Genomic DNA, 22,657 nt, shown 5'->3' with positions numbered 1-22,657 from the left:
AAAACGATACCACTAAATTCAGGAACAAGACAAGGCTGTCCACTCTCCCCATATTTATTCAATATAGTACTAGAAGTTCTAGCTAGAGCAATAAGACAATAAAAGGAGATCAAAGGGATACAAATTGGAAAGGAAGAAGTCAAACTTTCACTATTTGCAGATGATATTATAGTCTACATAAGTGACCCCAAAAACTCTACCAGGGAACTCCTACAGCTGATAAACTCCTTCAGTAAAGTGGCAGGATACAAGATCAACTCAAAAAAAATCAGTAGTCCTCCTATACACAAATGATAAAAGGGCTGAAAAAGAAGTCAGAGAAATATCACCCTTTACAATAGCCACAAATAATATAAAATACCTTGGGATAACACTAACTAAACAAGTGAAGGACCTTTTTGATAAGAACTTTAAATCTCTAAAGAAAGAAATTGAAGAAGATATCAGAAAATGGAAGGATCTCCCATGCTCATGGATAGGTAGGATTAACATAGTAAAAATGGCAATCTTACCAAAAGCAATCTACAGATTCAATGCAATCCCCATCAAAATCCCAACACAATTCTTCACAGACTTGGAAAGAAAAATACTCAACTTTATATGGAAAAACAAAAGACCCAGGATAGCTAAAAGAATCCTATACGATAAAGCAACCCTTGGAGGCATCACCATCCCGGACCTCAAACTCTACTATAGAGCTATAGTAATAAAAACAGCTTGCCACTGGTATAAAAACTGACATACGGACCAATGGAATCGAATTGAAGACCCTGACATTAATCCATGCACATATGAATACCTGATTTTTGACAAAGAAGCCAAAACTATACAATGGAAAAAAGAAAGTATCTTCAACAAATGGTACTGGCATAACTGGATGTCAATATGTAAAAGATTACAAATAGATCTATATCTGTCACCATGCACAAAACTCAAGTCCAAGTGGATCAAAGACCTCAACATAAATCCATTAACACTAAACTTAATAGAAAACAAAGTAGGAAGTACTCTTGAACGCATTGGCACTGGAGACCACTTCCTAAATAAAACACCAACAGCACAGACCCTGAGCACAACAATTAATGAATGGGACCTCTTGAAACTGAGAAGCTTTTGCAGGGTGAAAGACACGGTCAATAAGACAAAAAGACAGCCAACAGAATAGGAAAAGATCGGGGCTGGAGAGATGGCTCAGAGGTTAAGAGCACCGACTGCTCTTCCAGAGGTCCTGAGTTCAATTCCCAGCACCCACAAGGTGGCTCACAACCATCTGTAATGAGATCTGGTGCCCTCTTCTGTGTACATAATAAATAAATCAAAAAAAAAAAAAGAAAAGAAAAAAAAGAATGGGAAAAGATCTTCACCAACCCCACATCTGACAGAGGATTGATCTCCACAGTATATAAAGAACTCAAGAAACTAGACATCAAAATACTAAACAGTCCAATTAAAAAAATGGGCTAAAGAGCTAAACATAGAATTCACAAAACAAGAATCACAAATGACTGAAAGACATTTAAAGAAATGCTCAACATCCTTAATCATCAGAGAAATGCAAATCAAAATGACTCTGAGATACCACCTGACACCTGTCAGAATGGCTGTGATCAAAAACACCAATGACAGCCAATGTTGGAGAGGATGTGGAGCAAAGGGAACACTCCTCCACTGTTGGTGGGAATGTAAACTTGTACAACCACTGTGGAAATCAGTATGGCGGTTTCTCAGAAAATTAGGAATTGAACTACCTCAAGACCCAGCCATCCCACTCTTGGGCATATACTCAAGGAATGCTGATTCATACCACAAAGATACATGCTCAGCTATGTTCATAGCAGCACTATTTGTAATAGCCAGAACCTGGAAACAGCCTAGATGCCTGTCAACTGAAGAATGGATTAAGAAAATGTGGTACATATACACAATGGAGTACTACTCAGCAAAGAAAAACAATGAAAGCATGAAATTTGCAGGCAAATGGATGGAACTAGAAAAAAATCATCCTGAGTGAGGTAACCCAAACCCAGAAAGACAAACATGGTATGTACTCACTCATAAGTGGATTCTAGATATAAAATAAATACAGACTACAACCCACAGAATCATGGAGGCTATATATATAGCATGGAAGACCCTAGGATGACTGTGGCTTATAATAAATTTTGGTTTTACTCAATTACTGAGCAAGCCTCAATGAAACATATCTGTAATAATGATAAGAATACATACTGTATCAAGCTAATAATAGAAAAATAAATTAATTAATTAATTTAAAAAAATAAAAGAAAACTTGAAATATTAAAAAAAAAAAAGGAACCTCAGGTATCCCATGCTGGATATTAATTTGCTATGTAACCAACAATGGTCCTTTAGTTTTCTTGAGACAGGGTATCTCTATGTAGTCCTAGCTGTACTAAAACTCACTATGTACATCAGGTAGGCTCCTTAATTTCACACAGATCCTGCTGCCTCTGCCCCTCAAGTGCTAGGATTAAAGATGTGTGCCGCCACAGTTTCAAAAATGGTCTTAAGCTCTTGAACTCCTGCCTCTGCCTCTCAAGTGCATGTAGTTTATGGAGTGCTGTGCTTGAACCCAGGGCTTCTTACATGTAAAAGCAAGTGCTCTATTAATTGATATATCCCCAGCACTGATGTTTAAAAGATCCTTCAGAAAATCAGGTGCTAGTGAGTGGCACATCAGGGAAAGGCATTTACTGTCAACCCTGGCTTTGGAGCTGAATTTGATCTGCAGAACTCAAAGTGAGGAGAATGGATTCTTGAAAGCTGCCTCTGACCTCCACACACACACCATGGCATAGAAGACCATATAGGTAAAATAAGCAAATATAATAACATTTAGGGGAAAAAAAAGAAACAGACTTATGGGAACTGGAGAGAGGCTTCGAAGTTAAAAGCACTGGCTGCTTTTGCAGAGGACCTGGGTTCAGTTCTCAGCACCCACAGCAGGCTACTCACAACTGCCTGTAACTCCAGCTCTAGGGGATCTGATACCCGCTTCTGGACTGCACAAGCACCCGTATGCATGTGTACAATAATATATTATACATAACACATATATACATAAATAAAAATAAAATGAACCATCTTCTTAAAAAAGAACCAAAGAGCAGTTAACTAGTTAACTCATATGATAAAAAAGAAACCACATGACACCATGTAAGGGATGAATTCCTGCTCCTGCACAGCTAAGGTAACAAGATTTACTCTTTAACCCCATGTAAACAAAAGCTGGAGCTGGGCAGACAGCTCACTGGATGACACACTTACCACACCAATGAGGAAGTTCAAATCCCCAGTACCCACAGACAAAGCCAGGCATAGGCCACCAAGATGGTTCAGCAGGTAGAGGTACTTCCTGCCAAGCTTGACAATCTTAGTTCAATCCTTGGGATGTACACACACACACACACACACACACACACACACACACACACACACACTATACATGTATAAAAATTTTAAAAAGGCCCGGTGGTGGTGGTGGTGGCGCACGCCTTTAATCCCAGCACTCGGGAGGCAGAGCCAGGCGGATCTCTGTGAGTTCGAGGCCAGCCTGGGCTACCAAGTGAGTCCCAGGAAAGGCGCAAAGCTACACAGAGAAACCAAAAAAATGTCTACAATAAAATGTGAAATGTGACCTGGTCATTTGTTTTCCCTTTTGCTGACCTATAGGTAATTTCACTTAAGGCCAGTAGAGGGAGCCAGGATATCATGAAACAGATTCCTCAGCAGACTCAGGCACAATAAAAGTTCCTTTATGTTCTCATATGTAAAGAGGAAAGGAAACTGATTGGGCTGGGGAAAAATTGATTAATTTTAAAAAATTAAGAACTTGGGCCGGGCGGCGGTGGCACACGCCTTTAATCCCATTACTCGGGAGGCAGAGGCAGGCGGATCTCTATGAGTTCGAGGCCAGCCTGGTCTACAAATCGAGTTCAAGGAAAGGCGCAAAGCTGCACAATACAGTATGTCCAGACAGCAAATTCCAGAGTCTCGGTTTTCTTTATCCTTTGTTGGTCTTGTGTTTGAGGCAAGGTCTCCTGTCACTGAGGCTGGCCTTGAGCTCACGATGTGGGTGAGCATGACCCTGCAGCCCTCCTCCTGTCTCTGCCTCCAAAATGTTGGCTACAGACACGAACCACCAAACCTAGCTCATAATCCCGGTATTCAACCAGAATTCAAAAATCTGAAGCATCACGTGGTGGCACATACCTGTCATCCTAGCACTTGAAAGTTGAGACAGGAGGATGGCCACACATTTGAGGGTGGCCTGCGTCTCACAGTGAGCTCCATGTAAGTGAGGCTATGAGATCCTGTCAAACAAACCATGATATTCTTGCTAGCTTATTTACAAGATGAATGCACGTAAAATTGACTCTTAGTAAAAAATAAAGTGGTCAAGGTTATTACAGGGAATAGTCTCCAACTAAGTATAATTTTACTCTCAATTTTTGTCAGTTATTTCAATAATCTGAACGTCTATATATTCTTAATGTTGAAAAGGTTATTTGTACCCCTTTGATATTTAACAGTCGAAGGATCAAACAAACAACCTACTCAATGATAACATTACCGAACCCCTCACTGGGAGAAGGCACAAGGTCCTTGTGCTCAAAATCACTGGAGAAACCAGGAATGTTAAACACGCAGGGTTGTCTCTTCAATGGAGGTGATATATACCTGTTTTTCACCCTGAAAAAATGCTGGGTCTGGATGCAGTTGATAGCCTGGTGACCCCAGCTGACTGTAGGGCCAGGTCGCTTCTGAATCCCCCAGACTATTATGCTTATCCCAGACTCTTCTTAAGACCTTTATTTTGAACATTGTTTCTTAGTCAATAAAACCCATATTTATGGGAGATGTCACTTCGACTTCCTGACAACCTAGGTAACTTCTATGTTATCTGCAGGGCCAGGCCACTCCTAACTGAATTCTTTCTCCCTGGCCCTTATCTTGAGCATTGTTTCTGTGGTAGTTTTCATGTAACTGGACCCCATAATCTCATAGGGAGTGGCACTGTTAGGAGGTGTGGCTTTGTTGGAGTGGGTGTGGCCTTGTTAGAGGAAGTGTGTCACTGTGGGGGCAGGCTTTGAGGTTTCCTATGCTCAGGATACTTCCCAGTGTCTCAGTTGACTTCCTGTTGCCTGAAAGACATAGGACTCTCAGCTACCAGCCCGTCTGCCTGCACGCTGCCATGCTCACCATCATGTTGATAACAGACTGAACCTCTGAACTGTGAGCAAGCCATGCAAATTAAATGTTTTCCTTTAAAAGAATTGCTATGGTCAAAAAAAGGGGGGAGGTGGGTGGCTGGAGAGATGGTTCAGCAGTTAAAAGCACTGACTGATCTTCCAGAGGACTCGGGTTCAATTCCCAATATCCATATGGCAGCTCACCAGTATCTGTAATTCCAAGATCCAACAGCCTCACACAGATATACATTCAGGCAAACATGAACAAAATAAAAAAAAAAATTAGGGGCTGGAGAGATGGCTCAGGGGTTAAGAGCGCTGACTCTTCTTCCAGAGGACTCGAGTTCAATTCCCAGCACCCACATGGCAGCTCACAACTGTCTATAACTCCAGTTTCAGGGGATCCCCACATCCATGGCAAAAACACAAATGTACATAAAAATAAAATAAAATATATTTTAAAAAAAATTAAAAAAAAAAAGAGTTGCTGTGGTCCAAATGGTGTCTCTTCATAGCAATAAAAACCCTAAGTTTCTGAGTCAGAAAACCTGCCTTTTAAGGAAGAGGTCATATATACTTTGTAAAGAATTTCAATGTAAATATGTCTTCAGCTTTTAAACACACAGGATTGAGTTAATTATTATTAGAAAACTCTTTTTCAAGATGGTGCCATGCTTAAATATGGCTGAAATAAAATGCCTGAGGTCAGACTCTAGAAGTTTGAACCAGCACTGGCTACTGAGGTGTGCTGAACTGGATTTCCTTCTTGCCTATCAAGGACCAGCACTCTGCTGGCTCTACTATTTGCAGAGACCTGTATACAAACCATTGTAAAATGTAGGGCTTAGAGTTAGGAGAGGTAAGCCCAAGGGGTCAGACTGGCACTGAGAACATAGTAACAAGCACAGATGATGAAATCTCATGAGATGCTTCAACTAAAACATGCTCCCTATTGACAGATGGAGAAAGCAACAGACCACTAAGTATGTGAAGCAAACCTCAAACCTGCCAGTGAATCTTTTTTTACGCTCCAAAAATATGATAGTTCACATCAACCATGAGCAAGTACTCTTCAATTTTTGCCTAATTTGATCTTCACCTTTACCCTAATTCCTGTTTTAAGTGAGAAAACTATGACTCAGAGGTTTTAGATTGATTAAGAAGTGTTGCTGGAGGGCTTCTCTCCAGGTTCCACCAAGCCCCACAGTCCCACAATCCACATATAAAATAATCACTCATCCGCTTATAATACTTATAAACTGTATGGCCGTGGCAGGCTTCTTGCTAACTGTTCTTTTATCTTAAATTAACCCATTTCTATAAATCTATACCTTGCCACGTGGCTGGTGGCTTACCAGCGTCTTTACATGCTGCTTATCCTGGCAGTGGCTTCAGTGTCTCTCCTCTCAGCCTTCCGCTTCCCAGAATTCTCCTCTCTCCTTGTCCCACCTACTTCCTGCCTGGCAACCTACTTCCTGCCTGGTCACTGGCCATCAGTGCTTTATTTATATAGAGCAATATCCACAGCACTTCCCCTCTTTTTCTTTTTTTTTAAAAAGGAAGGTTTTAACTTTAACATGGTAAAATTACATATAACAAAACAATTACCAAGCAAGAATTATAGTTACAATATTAAAGAAGATGTCCTATCTATCTTATATTTGTGAGTTTAAGGTTTTATATCTAACTTATCTTTTATCATAACTGAGGAAATTACAACTATCTAGTTTTCAACCACATCAAAGACCTGAGAAGGAACATAATGGTACCTGAGAAATGGTAGATGGATGCAAGCAATTTTTGGGAATCTTGCAAAAGTAGACCAAGACAGCTGGAAGCCTGGACAGTCACTAAGTACATGGCTACTTGTCATTATGACGGCTTTTTAAAAATTTTAATGTCTGTCTTTCGAGACGGGGTTTCTCTGTGTAGCCCTGGCTGTCCTGGAACTCACTCTGTAGACCAGCCCGGCCTTGGACTCAGAGAGATCTGCCTGCCTCTGTCTCCCAAGAGCAAGGATAAAAGGTGTGTGCTACCATGACTAGTTACCAAGGCTACCAATGCAGTTTCTCATTAGCTATAGACATGAATGTATTAAAAACAAACAAACAAAAAACCCCACTGCCACTACATTTTCTATGTCCCCTTTTGTTAGCAATCAACCTGTTGGGAACATTGTGTTGCTAAGGAGGTCTCGAGAAATACTACACATTGTCAACACGGCGCCTGCTCGGAGCGTGGATCTTCGTGAGTCTCTCCCAGCTGCTAACAGTAAGGAACTTTGTATATCTGGGAAGTCTGGGAAGTCAGACTAGGGCAGAGTGGGTCAGGACATTTAGCTGGTATCTTCCTTCTTGCAAAGCGGGCTGATCACCAACCAGACTAAGAATGTGTTCTGTGAGCAAAGACCTCCTTGAGGAATGCTGGAGAAAGTCTTTCTGTACACTGTGAATCTCTGCTGTTCCCACTGTTAAAAAATAAGCTGCTTGGGGGCTGGGGATTTAGCTCAGTGGTAGAGGCAAGCGCAAGGCCCTGGGTTCTTCAACTTTGGAGGATCTTTACTTTCAGTGACTTTAGAAGACAGTGAAGGAATCAAATCACACCTGTTAAATCCCTTAAGTAACAATTTGACTTTACAAAAAAAAAAAAAACAAAAACAAAAACAAAAACCAAAAAACAAGAACAAAAAAAGCCCACAGCTAATAGGTAGAAGAGATGGAATTTGTTTTTTATTTGTTTGTTTTGTTGTTGTTGTTTTTTCAGACAGGGTTTCTTTATGTTAACAGAGCCCTGGCTGCCCTGGAACTCAATTTATAGACCAGGCTGGCCTCAAATTCACAGAGATTCACTGGCCTCTGCCTCCCAAGTGCTGGGATTAAAGGCGTGCGCAGCATTTCCGGCTGTTGTTTTGTTTTTGAGATGAGGTCTCTGTAGTTTTGGCCAACCCAGAACCCACTATGTAGAGCAAGCTGGCCTCGAACTCACAGAGATCTGCCTGTCTCTTGCCTCCCCAGGCTATGTGGCTGAAGACTCTGGAACGTTAACTCTATGCCACAAACACGATGTCATTTGCAACCCAAACTGACATCTCTACAGCATGTGACCAGCATGCTCTTTCAGGAACTAGAAACCCACATTTCAGTCCAGAACACCCAAGAACAAAGACACGCTGGAGGGCATTTCTGACGTCATCATTGCTCCTGCTCTCTGCTCGACAGAATTCTGACCAGAGCAGCACTCTGAGGCCCTCTGGAAAAAAGCACAGAATTTGTTCCTGACTCCAAGCTTGACCTAGGGGACAATTTAAACACACCTCAGCATCTCAAACCATGGAGCAGAGGAGACAGTGCAGGGAAGAGACGAGGACTTACTGAAATGTGACTCTGGTACCATAAACCTGGTTACTGATTGGCTGAATTGACAAAAGAAATAACCTTTGAAAACCCCAAACATCCTATTAATCAAAGCAAAGGTTATCCCTGATGGCTTGGTTCTCTCGGCCACTTTGCTTCCTAGTAAGATCTGGAAGGGAAGACCAGGTCTGAATGAATGTTGACTTCTTGTGTTCCAGCTCTGTGAAGTGGCCTCAGGTACTCCAGCTTGGCCAAGCCTGTTCCCTTACAGCTCTGGGCTCCATGAAAGTCTTCCGTCTCCTGAATCAGGTTCAGGAACAGTGCTCACATGTTCGAGCTACGCAAACAGAAGGTGAACAAATCTAATTTTTACCCCTTGTTCATCCAGGCAGAGAAGGAAAATCAAGGAAGATCCTGAGGATAATGAAGCTGGTCTAGACACACAAGAAAGCGTCCACAATAATGATGGGTTTCTGATGGGGCTAAGTTTACCATTTATTTTCTAGAGACTTATTTTTATTTTATGTCTGTGAGTGTTTTGCCTTACTCTGTATGCACCACATTTGTGCTTGACCCCTGGGAGGCCAGAGGAGAGTGTCGAACCCCCTGGAGCTGGAGTCACAGGCTGGGAGCCACAGTGTATACTGAGACCAAACCCCGGGCCTCTGCAAGAACAAGACCTCTCACCACTGAGCCATCTTCCCAGCACCAAGAACCACTACCTTTGAAGTTGTATTTTACCAAGTCTCCTTTTTCTCAAATGATATTTATTTCACAAATGGTATTTTTTTTTCTTTTTGGTTTTTTGAGACAGGGTTTCTCTGTGTGGCCCTGGCTGTGCTGGAACTTGCTTTGTAGCCCAGGCTGGCCTCAAACACAGAGATCCAGCTGCCTCTGCCTTCCTAGTGCTGGGATTAAAGGTGGTGTACGCCACCACACTAGGTGATAATTGTTTTTAAATATTCTTTTTGTTTTATTTTTCGAGACAGGGTTTCTCTGTGTAACAGCCCTGGCTGTCCTGGAACATACTATGTAGACCAGGTTGGTCCAAACTCACAGAGATCCGCCTGCCTCTGCCTCCTGAGTGCTGAGATTAAAGGAATATATACCACTGCCCAGCTTTTTAAAATTTTCCTAATTCACCAAAACAAAAAGTAGAGGATATTATATCACCTCCCAGGGATTTTATTTTTATTCATCTGCAAAATGATGAAGCCTAGGAACCATTGTGCTCCTTGGCATGTCACATAGAACAGCAGCAGTTTCACACACGTGGAAATCAAGTACACCTTTGGTAGATGGATCTCTGGGAGTTCGAAGTCAGCCTGGTCTACAAAGCAAGCTCCAGGACAGCCAGGGCTGTTACACAGAGAAAACCTATTTTGAAAACACACACACACACACACAAAGCAAACAAATGGTCCCCATAGTGAGTGTCACTGTTAGGAGGTGTGGTTTATAGCAGTAGGGATGACCTTGTTGGCTGAAGTACATCACTGGGGTGGACTTTGAGGTCTCAAATGCTCAAGTCATAGCTGGGAGGTGGTGGTGCATGCCTTTAATCCCAGAGGCAGGTGATCTCTGAGTTCGAGGGAGGCCTGGTTTACAGGGGGAGTTCCGGAACAGCAGGGCAACACAGAGAAACCCTTTGAAACAAAACGAAACAAATAAACAAAAAAACGCTCAAGCCAGGCCCAGGGTCTCTCTTCCTGCTGCCTTCAGAGCTGGATGGAGAACTCTCAGCTCCTTCTCCAGCACCGTGTCTGCCTGCACGCCGCCATGCCCTGCCATGCTGATCATTGACTAAGCCTGTGAAACTGTAAGCCAGCCCCAGTTAAATGTTTTCTTTCACGGGAGTTGTCATGGTCACGGTGTCTCTCCACAGCAACAGAACATCGACTAAGACAACGGGCAGGGATGAAAGGAGAAGGAAAGGACACTCTCCCCCTGCCACTGTGAGAACAAACTGCCCTCCAGCTCCCGTTCCCGCTGCCACTATGTTCTGTGTGAGAAAACCACCAAGCAGACAAGACCCGACTCCCGAAAACTGTCCTGCATTCCACATACGCACCACAGCATGTGCACATGCGCACAGGAACACAACCTAGAAACATGATAAAACGCCAGTCTGAGACCTGAAGAGTAAAGAGCAGCGAGCGGGGACTACAGATGGAAGTCAAAGGTGGTGACGTGAGCTGTGTGGAAGTGAGTCTCTCACCTCCCTTCCTTCCTCTCTCCACTGTCACTGCTGATGTTGGCATCTGTTGGCTGTACAATCACGTGGGAGACCGAGTGAACTCACCCTGCCTGTGTGTGTCATCGTCCCATGGGCACGCATGGAAGGAGGAGGGACAGGGACAAAGCCAGGTGGGCACCAGCCTGCACCTCCTGACATGGTGTCACCTAGTTCACGCTCCTGCTGCCACCACAAGCAATATTGAACCCAGTGTTCTGAAACTATGAGCCAAAATACATCTTCCCTTCTTCCTTCCTGTCAGGTACTCCGGTCACAGCGACACAAAAGTAACAAGAACCTAGTCACGCACAACTCAGACAAAGTCCCTGGTAAGCGGGATGTTCTGGAGGGAAGGCCGGAGTGAGAGGACTGGACCAGGGAGCTTTGGCTTTGTGATAAAGACATACAGGTCTCAGCTTAGTCATGCACCACCTGCATGCACAGATGGGCTAATCCAGACAGGAAGGCACAGAGAACTGGACTGAGGTTGAGCACATGTGTGACCAGACACAATTACCATTCTTGACTTAATCAATCTCCAGAAACTTATGGAAGGATCCAGAATCTGTATGACAACATTCGCAACATCAAAGATGCAATCCTAAACTACAGGACATGTAATTAACAGGAAAATGTGAAAAGATCAGAGAGAGGATTCTAGGAAAGACCAATAAAAAACATCTTATTCAGACATTCAGAGCGGGCACTGTAACACACACATCCTCCAGGGGGTAAAGCAACACTCAGTGTGGACACGGTAACACACACATCCTCCAGGGGTTAAAGCAACATTCCAGAGTGGCCACTGTAACTGGTATACGCCAGTGGGTAAAGGACAACACAATGCAGTGGTTTTGAGGGTGATGGAAATAGAAATGCTCTGCTTTCTCAATTACCCTGATGATTTTATGAGGGATGGTTAGTACTAATGCCAACTCGACGGGATCCAGACTCACTTAGGAGACGAGCTTCAGGCATGTCTGGTTGGGGCTCTCTAGATTGGGTTAGCTGAGGTAGGAAGACTCACCCTAAAGGTGAGCAGCACCATCCCATGGCTGGGGCCCCGGACCGCATCAAAGGAAGAACGCAAGCCGAGCAGCAGCGTTGGTCTCTCTCTGTTTCCTGACCACAGGTACAACGTGATCAACTGTGTCACACCCTGCCACCATGCCTTTGGACTGCACCCTCAGACTGTGGGCACAGATAAACCCTCCTGCTTTAAGGTGTCTTTGTCAGGTGTGTTGTGGAAGCAACACAGGAATTGATGAATGAAGACGCACATACAGTCACACTGATAAAACTGTCCACCTACATATCCATGCACCTCCTACACACACACACACACACACACACACACACACACACACACACACACACACACACGTGTGTATTTTACCGCAGAGATAGCTCAACACAGCTGTGTCAGGGGGAAAAGGGAGATTTCTCACACCTATGCCGAGCACAAGGTGAGTGTTGTTACCAGCCATTTAGCAGGCCGGGACAGCGAGGCTCAGAGAGGTGAAGTAACAACTGCCCCGAGTCAAAGTTAATCCAGAAACCCACAGCTGACTTTTTATATGTTTTAATAAATTCAACAGAACATTTGCTCTGATTGTGAGTATTCCATGGTGTGTGTGTGTGTGTGTGTGTTTGTATGGGCATGAGCACGTGTGTGTGCAGATGCACGAGTGTGCACACATGTGCGTGTGGAGGCCAGAGGTCAACTTCCAGTGTCTTCCTTGACTGCACTCTATGTTATTTTTTTGAGGTAAAGTCTCTCGATGGGCCACGAGGCTCACCAATTAGGTTAGGCCAACTGATCAGCAAGTCCCAGAGATCCACCTGTCTTTACACCCCTCCAGCACTGGATTACAGGTGTGCACCACCTCATTCAACATTTCCATAGGTTCTGGGGGCCCCATCTCAGGTCCACATACTTGAGTGGCAGACACTTTACCAACTGAACCTTCCTCCCAGTCCCTTCAATGAATGTTTGTTGTTTTTAATTTCAAAGACTAAAATAGCTCTTCATCTGAAAAAATATGACCTTGACTCTACTTAACCAGTGAAGTTATTGGCAGGATTGAACAAAGTATATCTCTATAATAGTTAGAGCCCTCCATGATTCATGACATGTAAATACATGGATTTTATAGGCCAGTCACACTTTACAGGTTGTGTATCCATGTCTGAACTAGCTGGTAGTGTTTAAGATTTGAGATATCTGCTGTGCAGTGATGGCGCACACCTTTAGTCCCAGCACTCGGAAAGCAGAGACAGATGGATCTCTGTGAGTTCCAGGCCAGCCTGGACTATAGAACTAGTTCTAGGACAGCCAAGGCTACACATAGAAACCCTGTCTTGAAAACAAAACAACAACAAAAAGATTTAAGGTATTTTTAGATTGGGAATAAGCTTCCGTATGCGCACACACCGATACACATGGCTGTGCACATACACAGATACATGTATGCATACACACACACACACACACACACACACACACACACACACCTGCACACAAGATATGTTGGGGACCCTCCAAGTCTAAACAAGAGGTTTACTATGTTTCATATATGAAATATTAGACATATTTTCCAAAGGTAATTTTTAAAAAAGCATTGTGACTATCTGCATTTTGACTACGACCTGCCATAGGAGGTCCATTGCACATTTTCTCACAGAATTTCACATTCTTGATAATTTCACCTTTCTGATGATATGGTCTCAACTTGTGTTACTTTCCTAGTAAAAGAGAAGACACTTCTCCTTAAGTAACAGACTCCAGAGAATGTCCATTCTAACCTCCTCTTTTTTCACACGGCAAGTCTCAGAGATCCAGAAGCAGCAGCCCACATTGACGGTGTTGTACGACTTAACTTACTGATACAGTTCACGGAAGGCATGATGTGACCCTACACCATAACCGGTGGTGTCTTTAAAACTCAATGTTTATTATAGCCTCACAGCACAAAACTATGTAGTCATTTCAAAAGTTACAGAAAAAGTATTTCAGTATATAGAGATATGGTCAAAATAGGACTAACAGATCATTACAAAACATTAATCTACTAATATATATATATATATATATATATATATATATATATATATTTTTTTTTTTTTTTCGAGACAGGGTTTCTCTGTATAGTTATGGTGTCTGCTCACAGAGATCCACCTGCCTCTGCCTCCTGAGTGCTGGGATTGAAGGCGTGCGCCACCACCGCCTGGCACAGTAGCTATTTTTAAGATGAAAAGTGATAAAACTGTTGTATCAAAGTGTAACAATGAGCAATGTGTCTGTCTGTCCACACGGATCATCTCAGATCTGAACTGTACTTAGATCTGAAGGTACCTCCCGTGCACAGTGTTGGTGGAATCTAGGAATACTCACCTCCCCGACCGTCTGTAGGTTATAGCAGATGCTGTCCTTGTGGGCTGCCGAAGTTCCATAGAGAAGTGCTTTGATGAGCCAGCAAATTGCCAGGAGCAGGTCAGAAAAGCTCAGATAAAAGAGTGGTTTTATCTGTCAAAAGCCACAAAATCTTAATTCAGTAAGTGATGGAGCTAGGAGAAAGAACACACAGATTATCTTTACATTTTATGCTTTGAGCAGGAAGCTGGAGCGATTGTTTGCAAAGCCAGGGCCTCTGCCATTGTTTGTAAAGGAAGATTCCAGATAGGAAGGGATCTGTGATGACCACTGCACTTCTAAGTCCTGGAGTAAGAGGGCTCCTGGACAGCTCAGCACTCTCCCCTTGGGACACCCCTTCCTCACCCTTAGGGCCAAAGAGAGAATGGGCAGATGAAAGGTTTCCAGTGAAGCTGTCACGTAAGTGCTGGGGTGCACAGTCAACATGAGTTAGATAACCGTGTCATAAACTTCATGCTTACAGATGCAACTGAGGACTTAAAAAGTGAGAGGAATGCCAGGATGGAAACTATGCTGCCTTTTAAACCTTCTGACTACACTGATGAAGTCTTCATAGTTTCTTGGTTTTGTATGCATTTGTGTGAGGATGGCACGTATGTCCATGTGCTCACATCGGAAGAGGTGCCCCTGTGTATGGACATGAGGACAAAAGAGGAGGACGCTCCACCTTGTTCGGTGAGACAGTGAAGGCACTGAAGCCATAATGGACTGATGGCCAGCAATTCCAGTGGTCCTCTGTCTCCAGTTACACAGCCCTGAGGCAGAGGCATGCACACGACCAAGCCCCGCCTTTTACCTGAACTCAGGGCTTCAGTCTTTCACAGCACACACTCTTGCTCCCTCAGCCAATGACTGCTTAATTTTTAGTATCTTTGGGCCTCCCTGTTCCCAATTGTTCTTTTTTTAATCACTCTATTTTATTATTTAGTTAATTTTTGAGACAGGATCTCACTCTGTAGACCAGGCTGCCTTCCAGCTGCCTCTCCCTCCTGAGTGCAGGGATTAAAGGCATGCGCCGCCACACCCAGCTCTTTTCTGATTATTCTACAGAAGAAATATAAAATGTTTATTGACACACAAGAGAAAAATCTAAGAAATATGTAGTGATCATGAATGTAAGATACTATAAAATGTCAGCTCTCTTTAAATGGATCTGCGAATTAAATGCATCTTATTCTCTACAGATTTCCCTGTGGAATTTAACGAGCTGACTTGAAATCTGAAAAATGTATTAACCAGGTATAGCCGAACAGGCTGCTGATTGTGGTGTTCAGCAGACAAAGGCAGAGAATCAAGAATGGGAAGCTAACTGGACTACAGCAAGACTGCCTGGGATTCATAACAAGGTGGTATCAAAGGAACATTGAGGGTTTAAAGCCCCGAGAAAACATATCTAGACTATACTAACCCTGTATCTGTTTAACTCAGAGAGAACTGGTCTTCTGAAAAGACTTGATCTGCTACTTGGGTGTGCAACTTAATCTTGGGCCTCTGTAGTTTCCTCAGGCATGAAATGGGCCAAACCGCATTCTTCATGGTCTTCCAGACACAGCAGCTCCCTGGCACACACAGAGGTCACACTGTGGCTAGCTGTGAGCCACCATTCGGCCCGATTACAGCAATAATGGCTCCTGTCCTTTAAGATCTTTATTGAGCTGGCAAGAAGACCACTCATGCCAGCTCTTCATGAATTGGGGGGTGGGGAGACTGGGGGGTTGGGGGGTGCACATGTCAGTCAGCCTGTGTTTTATTCCGACTTGGAGTCTCACCATGCCCATCAGGAAGGCTTTTAACTTGAACATTTTGGTGTGATTAAAAAATAAAAAGGATGTTTTTTCTTTTCAAAATGAAACTAATAGCTGAGGAGGATGGGACAGCAAACAAGTGTGTTTCAAGCAGACAAGTCTTGAAACTGCCTCTTGGGCACACCAGTGTTCTCACAAATCGAGATCAGAAGGCTCACTTAAGCTGGCCGTGGTGGCAAATGCCTTTAGTTCCAGCACTCGGGAGGCCAGGCAGGTGGATTTCTGTGAGTTCCAGGCCAGCCCAGTCTACAGAGTGAGTTCCAGGGCTATAGAGAGACCCTGTCTAAAAAAAAAAAAAAAAAAGAAAGAAAGAAAAGAAAAGAAAAGAAAGGAAGCCGCTCACCTGGAGGGAAGGCCTTACCATACTTAAAACCCATACAGGCCTCAAACTTCAGACAGCAGCTTCCTTAATCTTAATAATTCACAGTACAAAGAGAGCCACACTTCATAGCTAACCTCTAGGAACTGAAGGTTATAGCTACAGCCTTGCCCAGAAGAAAAGGGAGTTCTGTGGACAGAGGGAAACATTCCCATCTATTATGAGGAACTTATTAGTAAATCATAGAATTATCCAGTGTGCACAGGTTGGTGCTTTCCTGACACTTACTTCAAAGGCTAAGTCAACAGTAGTTCAAACTCAACGGAAAGACGCTCTCACCTCTGCAGATGTCTGTGGGTTCTGGAACACAGCATAAGTGATAAGCGAACTCGAACCTATAACACTAAGAGACACAGACCATTGGCCATTACAATACAGTGGTAAGACTCTGATTTTTATAATTCATTGGCACAATTGATATGAAATATATCACACATATTTTTACATTTAGATTACTTTGTGAATTTTCATGCCATCCTTGTCTAGAGGCATGCCAATTTTCTCAGTATCATTCCAATTTCTCTCACTACGTAGCCTCTGATGGCCTAGAACCCACTATGTAGACCAAGCTGGCCTCAAACTCACAGTGATCCTCCTGCTTCAATCCCACAAGTGCTGGGATTAGATGTGGGCAACCATGTTCACCTTCCTCCCAGGGTTTAACATAGTCAGTTCTGAGGTGAGTGCCTGAAGCTGGTCTGCACCAGATGAGTGCCTTTCCTCATTTCCTGTTACTTAAATTCTTACTTCCACTGGGGGTGTAGGTGTGGTGACCCACCAGATGAGGGAGGCCAAGGTCAATGTCAGTGAGGAGCTCCCAGATTCAGCTGGACTGGCTAGCCAGCAGCCCCCAAGATCCTCTGTCTCTGCCTCCCAAGGCAGAAACAACAGGCAGGTAACAACAGAGCCAGCTTTTCATGTGAGTGCTGGGGATCCTAACTCAGCTTCTCATGCTTAGGAAGCAAGCACTTTATCCACTAGGTCATCTTCCCAGTCCCTGTACCTTTTACTAGTGAGGAAATATCAACATAGGAAAAATTTTCTAACCAAAAAGTAAAATGCAACCCTCAAGAACAAGATGTAGGAAGCTGTACAGGTCTCCTGTTTGCTCAAGCAATTCCAACAGTCATGTGACAGGAGACTGAAAAAAAAAAAATCATACCTGAGAGTAGCCGTGGCAAACTGTATCCACTGTATTACAGGAAAAAACTAAACAAGAGAGAGAGAGAGGAAAAGTCAATCTCTTACATTTAATGTTCAATCTGACTTCCGTTTTGGTGTTTATTAACCATCTCTTCAGCACAGACCTTCAAACCCACTCCAGGTCTGGGAAGGAGTGAAATCTGAGCAGAGCTGTGCGAAGGCAGAACCTCACTGCCCTCAACCCGACTCCTTATAAAAGTCAAAGTTTAAAGGAAACAGAGCCCTGAGTGGGACGTGACTGGACAAGAACACAAAGTTGAGAAAATCACAAGAACGAAATGAGAGAGAGAGAGAGAGAGAGAGGAAGAGAGAGAGAGGAAAGGCTGAGGTTTCAGGGAGAATAGACAGACCTAAGTGAAGGTGACTGACAGAAAGTTAAAAGGACAGAAGCGGGGGAATGATGAAGAGGGGGAGTTACTGGTGTGGAGAGCAGCACTATGAGCAGAACACAGAACAGAGGAAGAAAGGAGCAGACGGAGGGCAGGACGACCAGCTTTGACCTTACAGGGTCCCATCTGCCTTCCAGAGGGCGAGTCTCCGGCGGGAGGGCCATAAGGACTCCAGTCCCAGCGACCTCCAGCCCAGGCCCTTCTCAGTCAGGCTCCCAACAGGTAGCTCCACCCCTGCCTCAGCTGGGCTCCACCTCATCTAATCCTGCCCTTACCTTAAGGGCAGGAGGTGGAAGGGCCAAGGAGAAGGACAAAAACAGAAAGAGCAGGCGACAGAAGAAACCAAGTTGTAGGAAACATTAGAAAGTTTAAGACGGAGCAAGAGGCAGGAGTAATAAAAAGCACAGAGAGTATTTCATAGGTTAAAAAAAAAAAAAAGATAAAGTTGCAAAAGAGAAATAGAACAGGAAAAAGGGAAGAGAAAGAAGAAATGGGGTAAAACAGAAGCCTTTTAAAAGTTATCCCTGCTTGGGGACAGAATGATGAGAAAGATGGTACAATCAATTAACAAAGTTTTGGTAATAGTGAAAATCAAGAGGAGACTAGGTTTTGTTTTGTTTTTCTTTTTTGGTTTTTTTGAGACAGGGTTTCTCTGTGTAGCCCTGGCTGTCCTAGAACTAGCTCTGTAGACCAGGCTGGCCTTAAACTCACAGCCATCCACTTGCCTCTGCCTCCCGAGTGCTGCCACCGCCCAGTGAGAGAAGAGGTTATTAATGCTTGTTATATTCAATATTAACATATTAAATACTATTTTATGTCATGCCATTTACTCAGCACACTTAAGTGTAATCGATTTTGTATAAATCGATGTGTTATGAGTCACACAAAGACAAAGACAATCTAGATGGAGGCTTCCAGGAGCTCAGAACACAGTGGGGAAATGGTGTGAACACCAACAAACAGTCTGAACAGGGCAATGATGTAGAGAGCAGCATGCGGGCAGCGTCTGGGGGAAGTCTGCCCGAGCCTGGGGGAGAGGAAACACAAGAACACTCACTGCTTTAACTATACTTTCCCATGTCCAGCAAACATCTCTCGTGTGTCTAAGTGCTGGAGACTGAGCCCAGAGCCTGCCAAATGTCACACATGTGTGCTGACCACTGTCCCAGCTCTTGAACACTGTCACGAACACTTCATGGCTGGAATGATTTAAAAGCATGGTGTTCACAGCACAGTGAGAATATAGTCTAGCATGGAAGACCAGATGTGGTTAAGTGGAAGATTTTATTTACTAATTTGTCTTAAACAAGTAAAGATTGGTAGGGATAAGTCTTGGGAACATTTGGAGGTCTCTAATCATGGCCACCTCCAAATGTTGGAGGGTGTGGAGACTAGTGACACTGTTACTGAGTGATAAGAAAATGCTCTGGGACAAAAGACTCTCTTGTTCCTCAAGACAAGTCTCAGATTGTTCAGAGAACTTTTGCCTTTGGCATATTGCTACAGCGTCTCTGCCACCTTCCTGCATGAATGCATGTGTGCCTGTGTGTGCATACACATACGTATATGTGTGTTTGTATGTGTGCAGGAGCACTTTCTTCTTTGTGGTCCCTTTGCAAATAGAACTTTGCCCTTTTTTGCTTACAAGGCTAACCCAAACTCAATGAAATCAGCCATATTCCATTTCTGCTTCTGTGTTTAAGCACTTCTGTTGATTTGTGTGTATCTTCTTGTGTCGTTCTGAGACTGAACCCAGGAGCTCATGTACACCAGACAGCTGCCCCATCCCAGCCCTATTCTTTTTTCTAAGAACCTCTACTACAAGTTCAGGTACATGTACCTTCAGTGACCATGATGGGCACGGCACGTATGCTACATATCTATCCACAACACAGGAATTCTCTGAACGTCTAACAGGTATATATGCTGTTTTGTTGCTGTTGGTATTTTTGTTCTTGTTTGGAAATAGGATCTCACTCAACTGCAGCCCTGCAGCCCTGAACTTGCTATGTAGACTAGGATGGCCTTGAATTTGTAACAATCCTGCCCCTACCTCCAGAATGCTGAAATTACAAAGTGAGCCACAATACCCAGCCTGAAGCTTTACAATAATAATGGCGAGCTTTTAAGTGGTTTCTATGTATAAAGATATATGCTGTGGTAGTTTGAATGTAACTGGGCTCCATAATCTCATAGGGTGCGGAATGTGGTGGTTTGAAAAAAAAATAGCCCCCAAAGGGAGTGGCACTACTAGGAGGTGTGGTCTTGTTGAAGTAGGTGTGGCCTTGTTGAAGTAGGTGTGGCCTTGTTGAAGTGGGTGTGGCCTTGTTGAAGTAGGTGTGGCCTTGTTGAAGTGGGTGTGGCCTTGTTGGAGGAAGTGTGGAGGCGGGCTCTGAGGTCTCCTATGCTCAAGCTACTCCCAGTGTCACAGGTCACTTCCTGTTGTCTGTGGATCAAGATGTAGCCAGCACCATGTCTGCCTGCATGTTGCCATGTCCTGCCATGATCATAATGGATAAAACCTCTGTAAGCCACCACCTTAATTAAATGTCTTCTTTATAGGAGCTGCTGTGGTCATGGTGTCTCTTCACAGCAATAGAAACCCTAACTAAGACATAGGTTAGCTGGGCAGCTGGTGGCGCACGCCTCTGATCCCAGCACTCAGGAGGCAGAGCCAGGCGGATCTCTGTGAGTTCGAGGCCAGCCTGGTCTACAGAGCAAGATCCAGGACAGGCATCAAAGCTACACAGAGAAACCCTGTCTCCAAAAAAAAAAAAAGCAAAAAAAAGGATAAGTTAACATTTTAGTCCTTTCCACAATTTTCTTTTGTTTTGTTTTTTCAAGACAGGGTTTCTCTGTATAGTCCTTGCTGTCCTGGAACTCACTCTGAGACCAGGCTGGCCTTGAACTCACAGAGATCTGCCTACTTCTGCCTCCAAAGTGCTGGGATTAAAGGTGTGCGCCACCACTGCATAGGAAGGTATTAAAAAAGTCATGCCAGGCTAACATGTTGTCTTTGGACAGAATAACTATATTGAGTGTATATGGCATTTGGACAGAGTAGTTGGTGAGAAATTTCATGATATAAAACTAACACACTTTGCCAAGCATGGTGGCCTACACCTTAAACCCAGCACTCGGGAGACAGAGGCAGGCAGTTATCTGTGAGTTCAAAGCTAGTATGATCTACACAGTGAGTTCCAGGAAAGCCAGGGCTACCTATAACGACCCTGTGTCGAAGAACAATACTTTAGACGAAGCAGTATTATATTTAAGGCCATTTCTTGCACAAACAAATCCTGGCCACCATCTACACCCTGTGCTTCAGTAACACAGGTGAGAAGCTGAATTCTTCAGGTACCTCCCTTCCACAGGCTCGAGCAGGCTTGTTTCCAGGAGCCGGGACCTGACTTCTGCCACCGGTGAGAACTGGCCATAAGCTGTTTGTGCCCTTGACATGGCGCATGGACAGGTCAGTCTCCCAGCTGGGCTACAGCTCGCTGCTCTCCTAGGAGATGTCAGCCTGGTTTCCCAGAAGGACCCATATGATTTGGTCGGGATGTGCTTTCTGATTCCTGTAGAGTTCACTGGGGTCACAAGAATCTTTATAGTATGGGGGACTCTGGGCACACCTGACCTGTGGACAAAACTGTAAGGCGTCTGTCTGTGTGCATTTTCCGCCTCCTCGTTCTGAATCAGCATGAATGAGGCCCAGTCAGTGACCCACTTCACCCTGGACAGACGATGTGTTCTTCTGCATCAGGACCCTCCCCACAGTCACTGTCAGCATTTCAACCAACAGAATCCTTCAAAAAACAAAGCACACCACCACCGTCTCAGTTAGCGTTTTTATTGTCATCATGGTGGGAAGCATGGCAGCATTCAGGTATGCATGGTGTTGGAGAGGCAGCCGAGAGGTCTACATCTGGATCTGAAGGCATCAGGAATAGACTGAGACATACTTCCTCCAACAACATCACACCTCCTAATAGTGACACTCCCTATGAGCCCATGGGGACCATCTTCATTCAAACCGTCACAACCACCACCAACAAAAATTCCCAAACATTAGCAATGACTGCAATTATCCCCATTCCAACCGCATTCGTTTCCACAGCCACAGAGCTACTAGCTACTGTGCATCCACAACCTCCCCAGAAGATAAAACCGTGTATCTCGATGGCAATCCACTCTCTGCATTTAGACTTAGCATTGTAGCATCCATTAGCATGCCTCTTCCTTTTGACCTCCATGGAATAGTCAGGGTGAGCCTTTAGATTTTCCCATCAGGACATCACTCAAGCAATTAAAACATTTGCTTTTGCAAAGTTCATAGTAGAGGCATCAATATGCCACCTCCAACCAATCGACTTCCTTCACTTCTTCCAAACCTGATTCTACCTGCGTGAAGTGGTACATGTCTTTACTCTCAAACCTTGAGAGACAGAGGCAAGCAGATCCCTGGGTTCTCTGTGAGTGTGAAGCCAGCCTGGTCTACATAGTGAGTTCCAGGATATCCAGAGCTATCCAGTGAAACAAAAACAAAAAATCTACTTCTAGAGCTGAGGAGTAGTCTCAGTAGGTAAAGAGCTTCTGCACAATCCTAATAACTAACGTTCAGATTCCCAGAACCCACCTAAAGGCCA

The 22,657-nt window shown here is 44.0% G+C and overlaps 1 protein-coding gene across 1 annotated transcript in view; it reads right to left on the bottom strand.

Annotated features, from left to right (window-relative positions):
- The window catches only part of Tmem116 (transmembrane protein 116), a 32,272-nt gene extending 14,045 nt beyond the window's left edge, over window positions 1-18,227 (bottom strand). The window contains exons 1-4 of the mRNA XM_037198674.1: window positions 18,128-18,227; window positions 17,582-17,628; window positions 16,699-16,762; window positions 14,197-14,328 (exon numbers count right to left, since the gene is read on the bottom strand). Coding sequence (XP_037054569.1) covers window positions 14,197-14,328; window positions 16,699-16,762; window positions 17,582-17,628; window positions 18,128-18,175 — 291 coding nt within the window. The 5' untranslated portion in view covers window positions 18,176-18,227. The remainder of the gene's footprint in view (window positions 1-14,196; window positions 14,329-16,698; window positions 16,763-17,581; window positions 17,629-18,127) is intronic.
- Between the last annotated feature and the right edge of the window lie 4,430 nt (window positions 18,228-22,657).

The sequence above is a fragment of the Peromyscus leucopus genome, chromosome 23 (genome assembly GCF_004664715.2).
Source record: "Peromyscus leucopus breed LL Stock chromosome 23, UCI_PerLeu_2.1, whole genome shotgun sequence".
Taxonomy (NCBI): domain Eukaryota; kingdom Metazoa; phylum Chordata; class Mammalia; order Rodentia; family Cricetidae; genus Peromyscus; species Peromyscus leucopus.
This window is presented reverse-complemented; position numbering and strand designations above follow the sequence as displayed.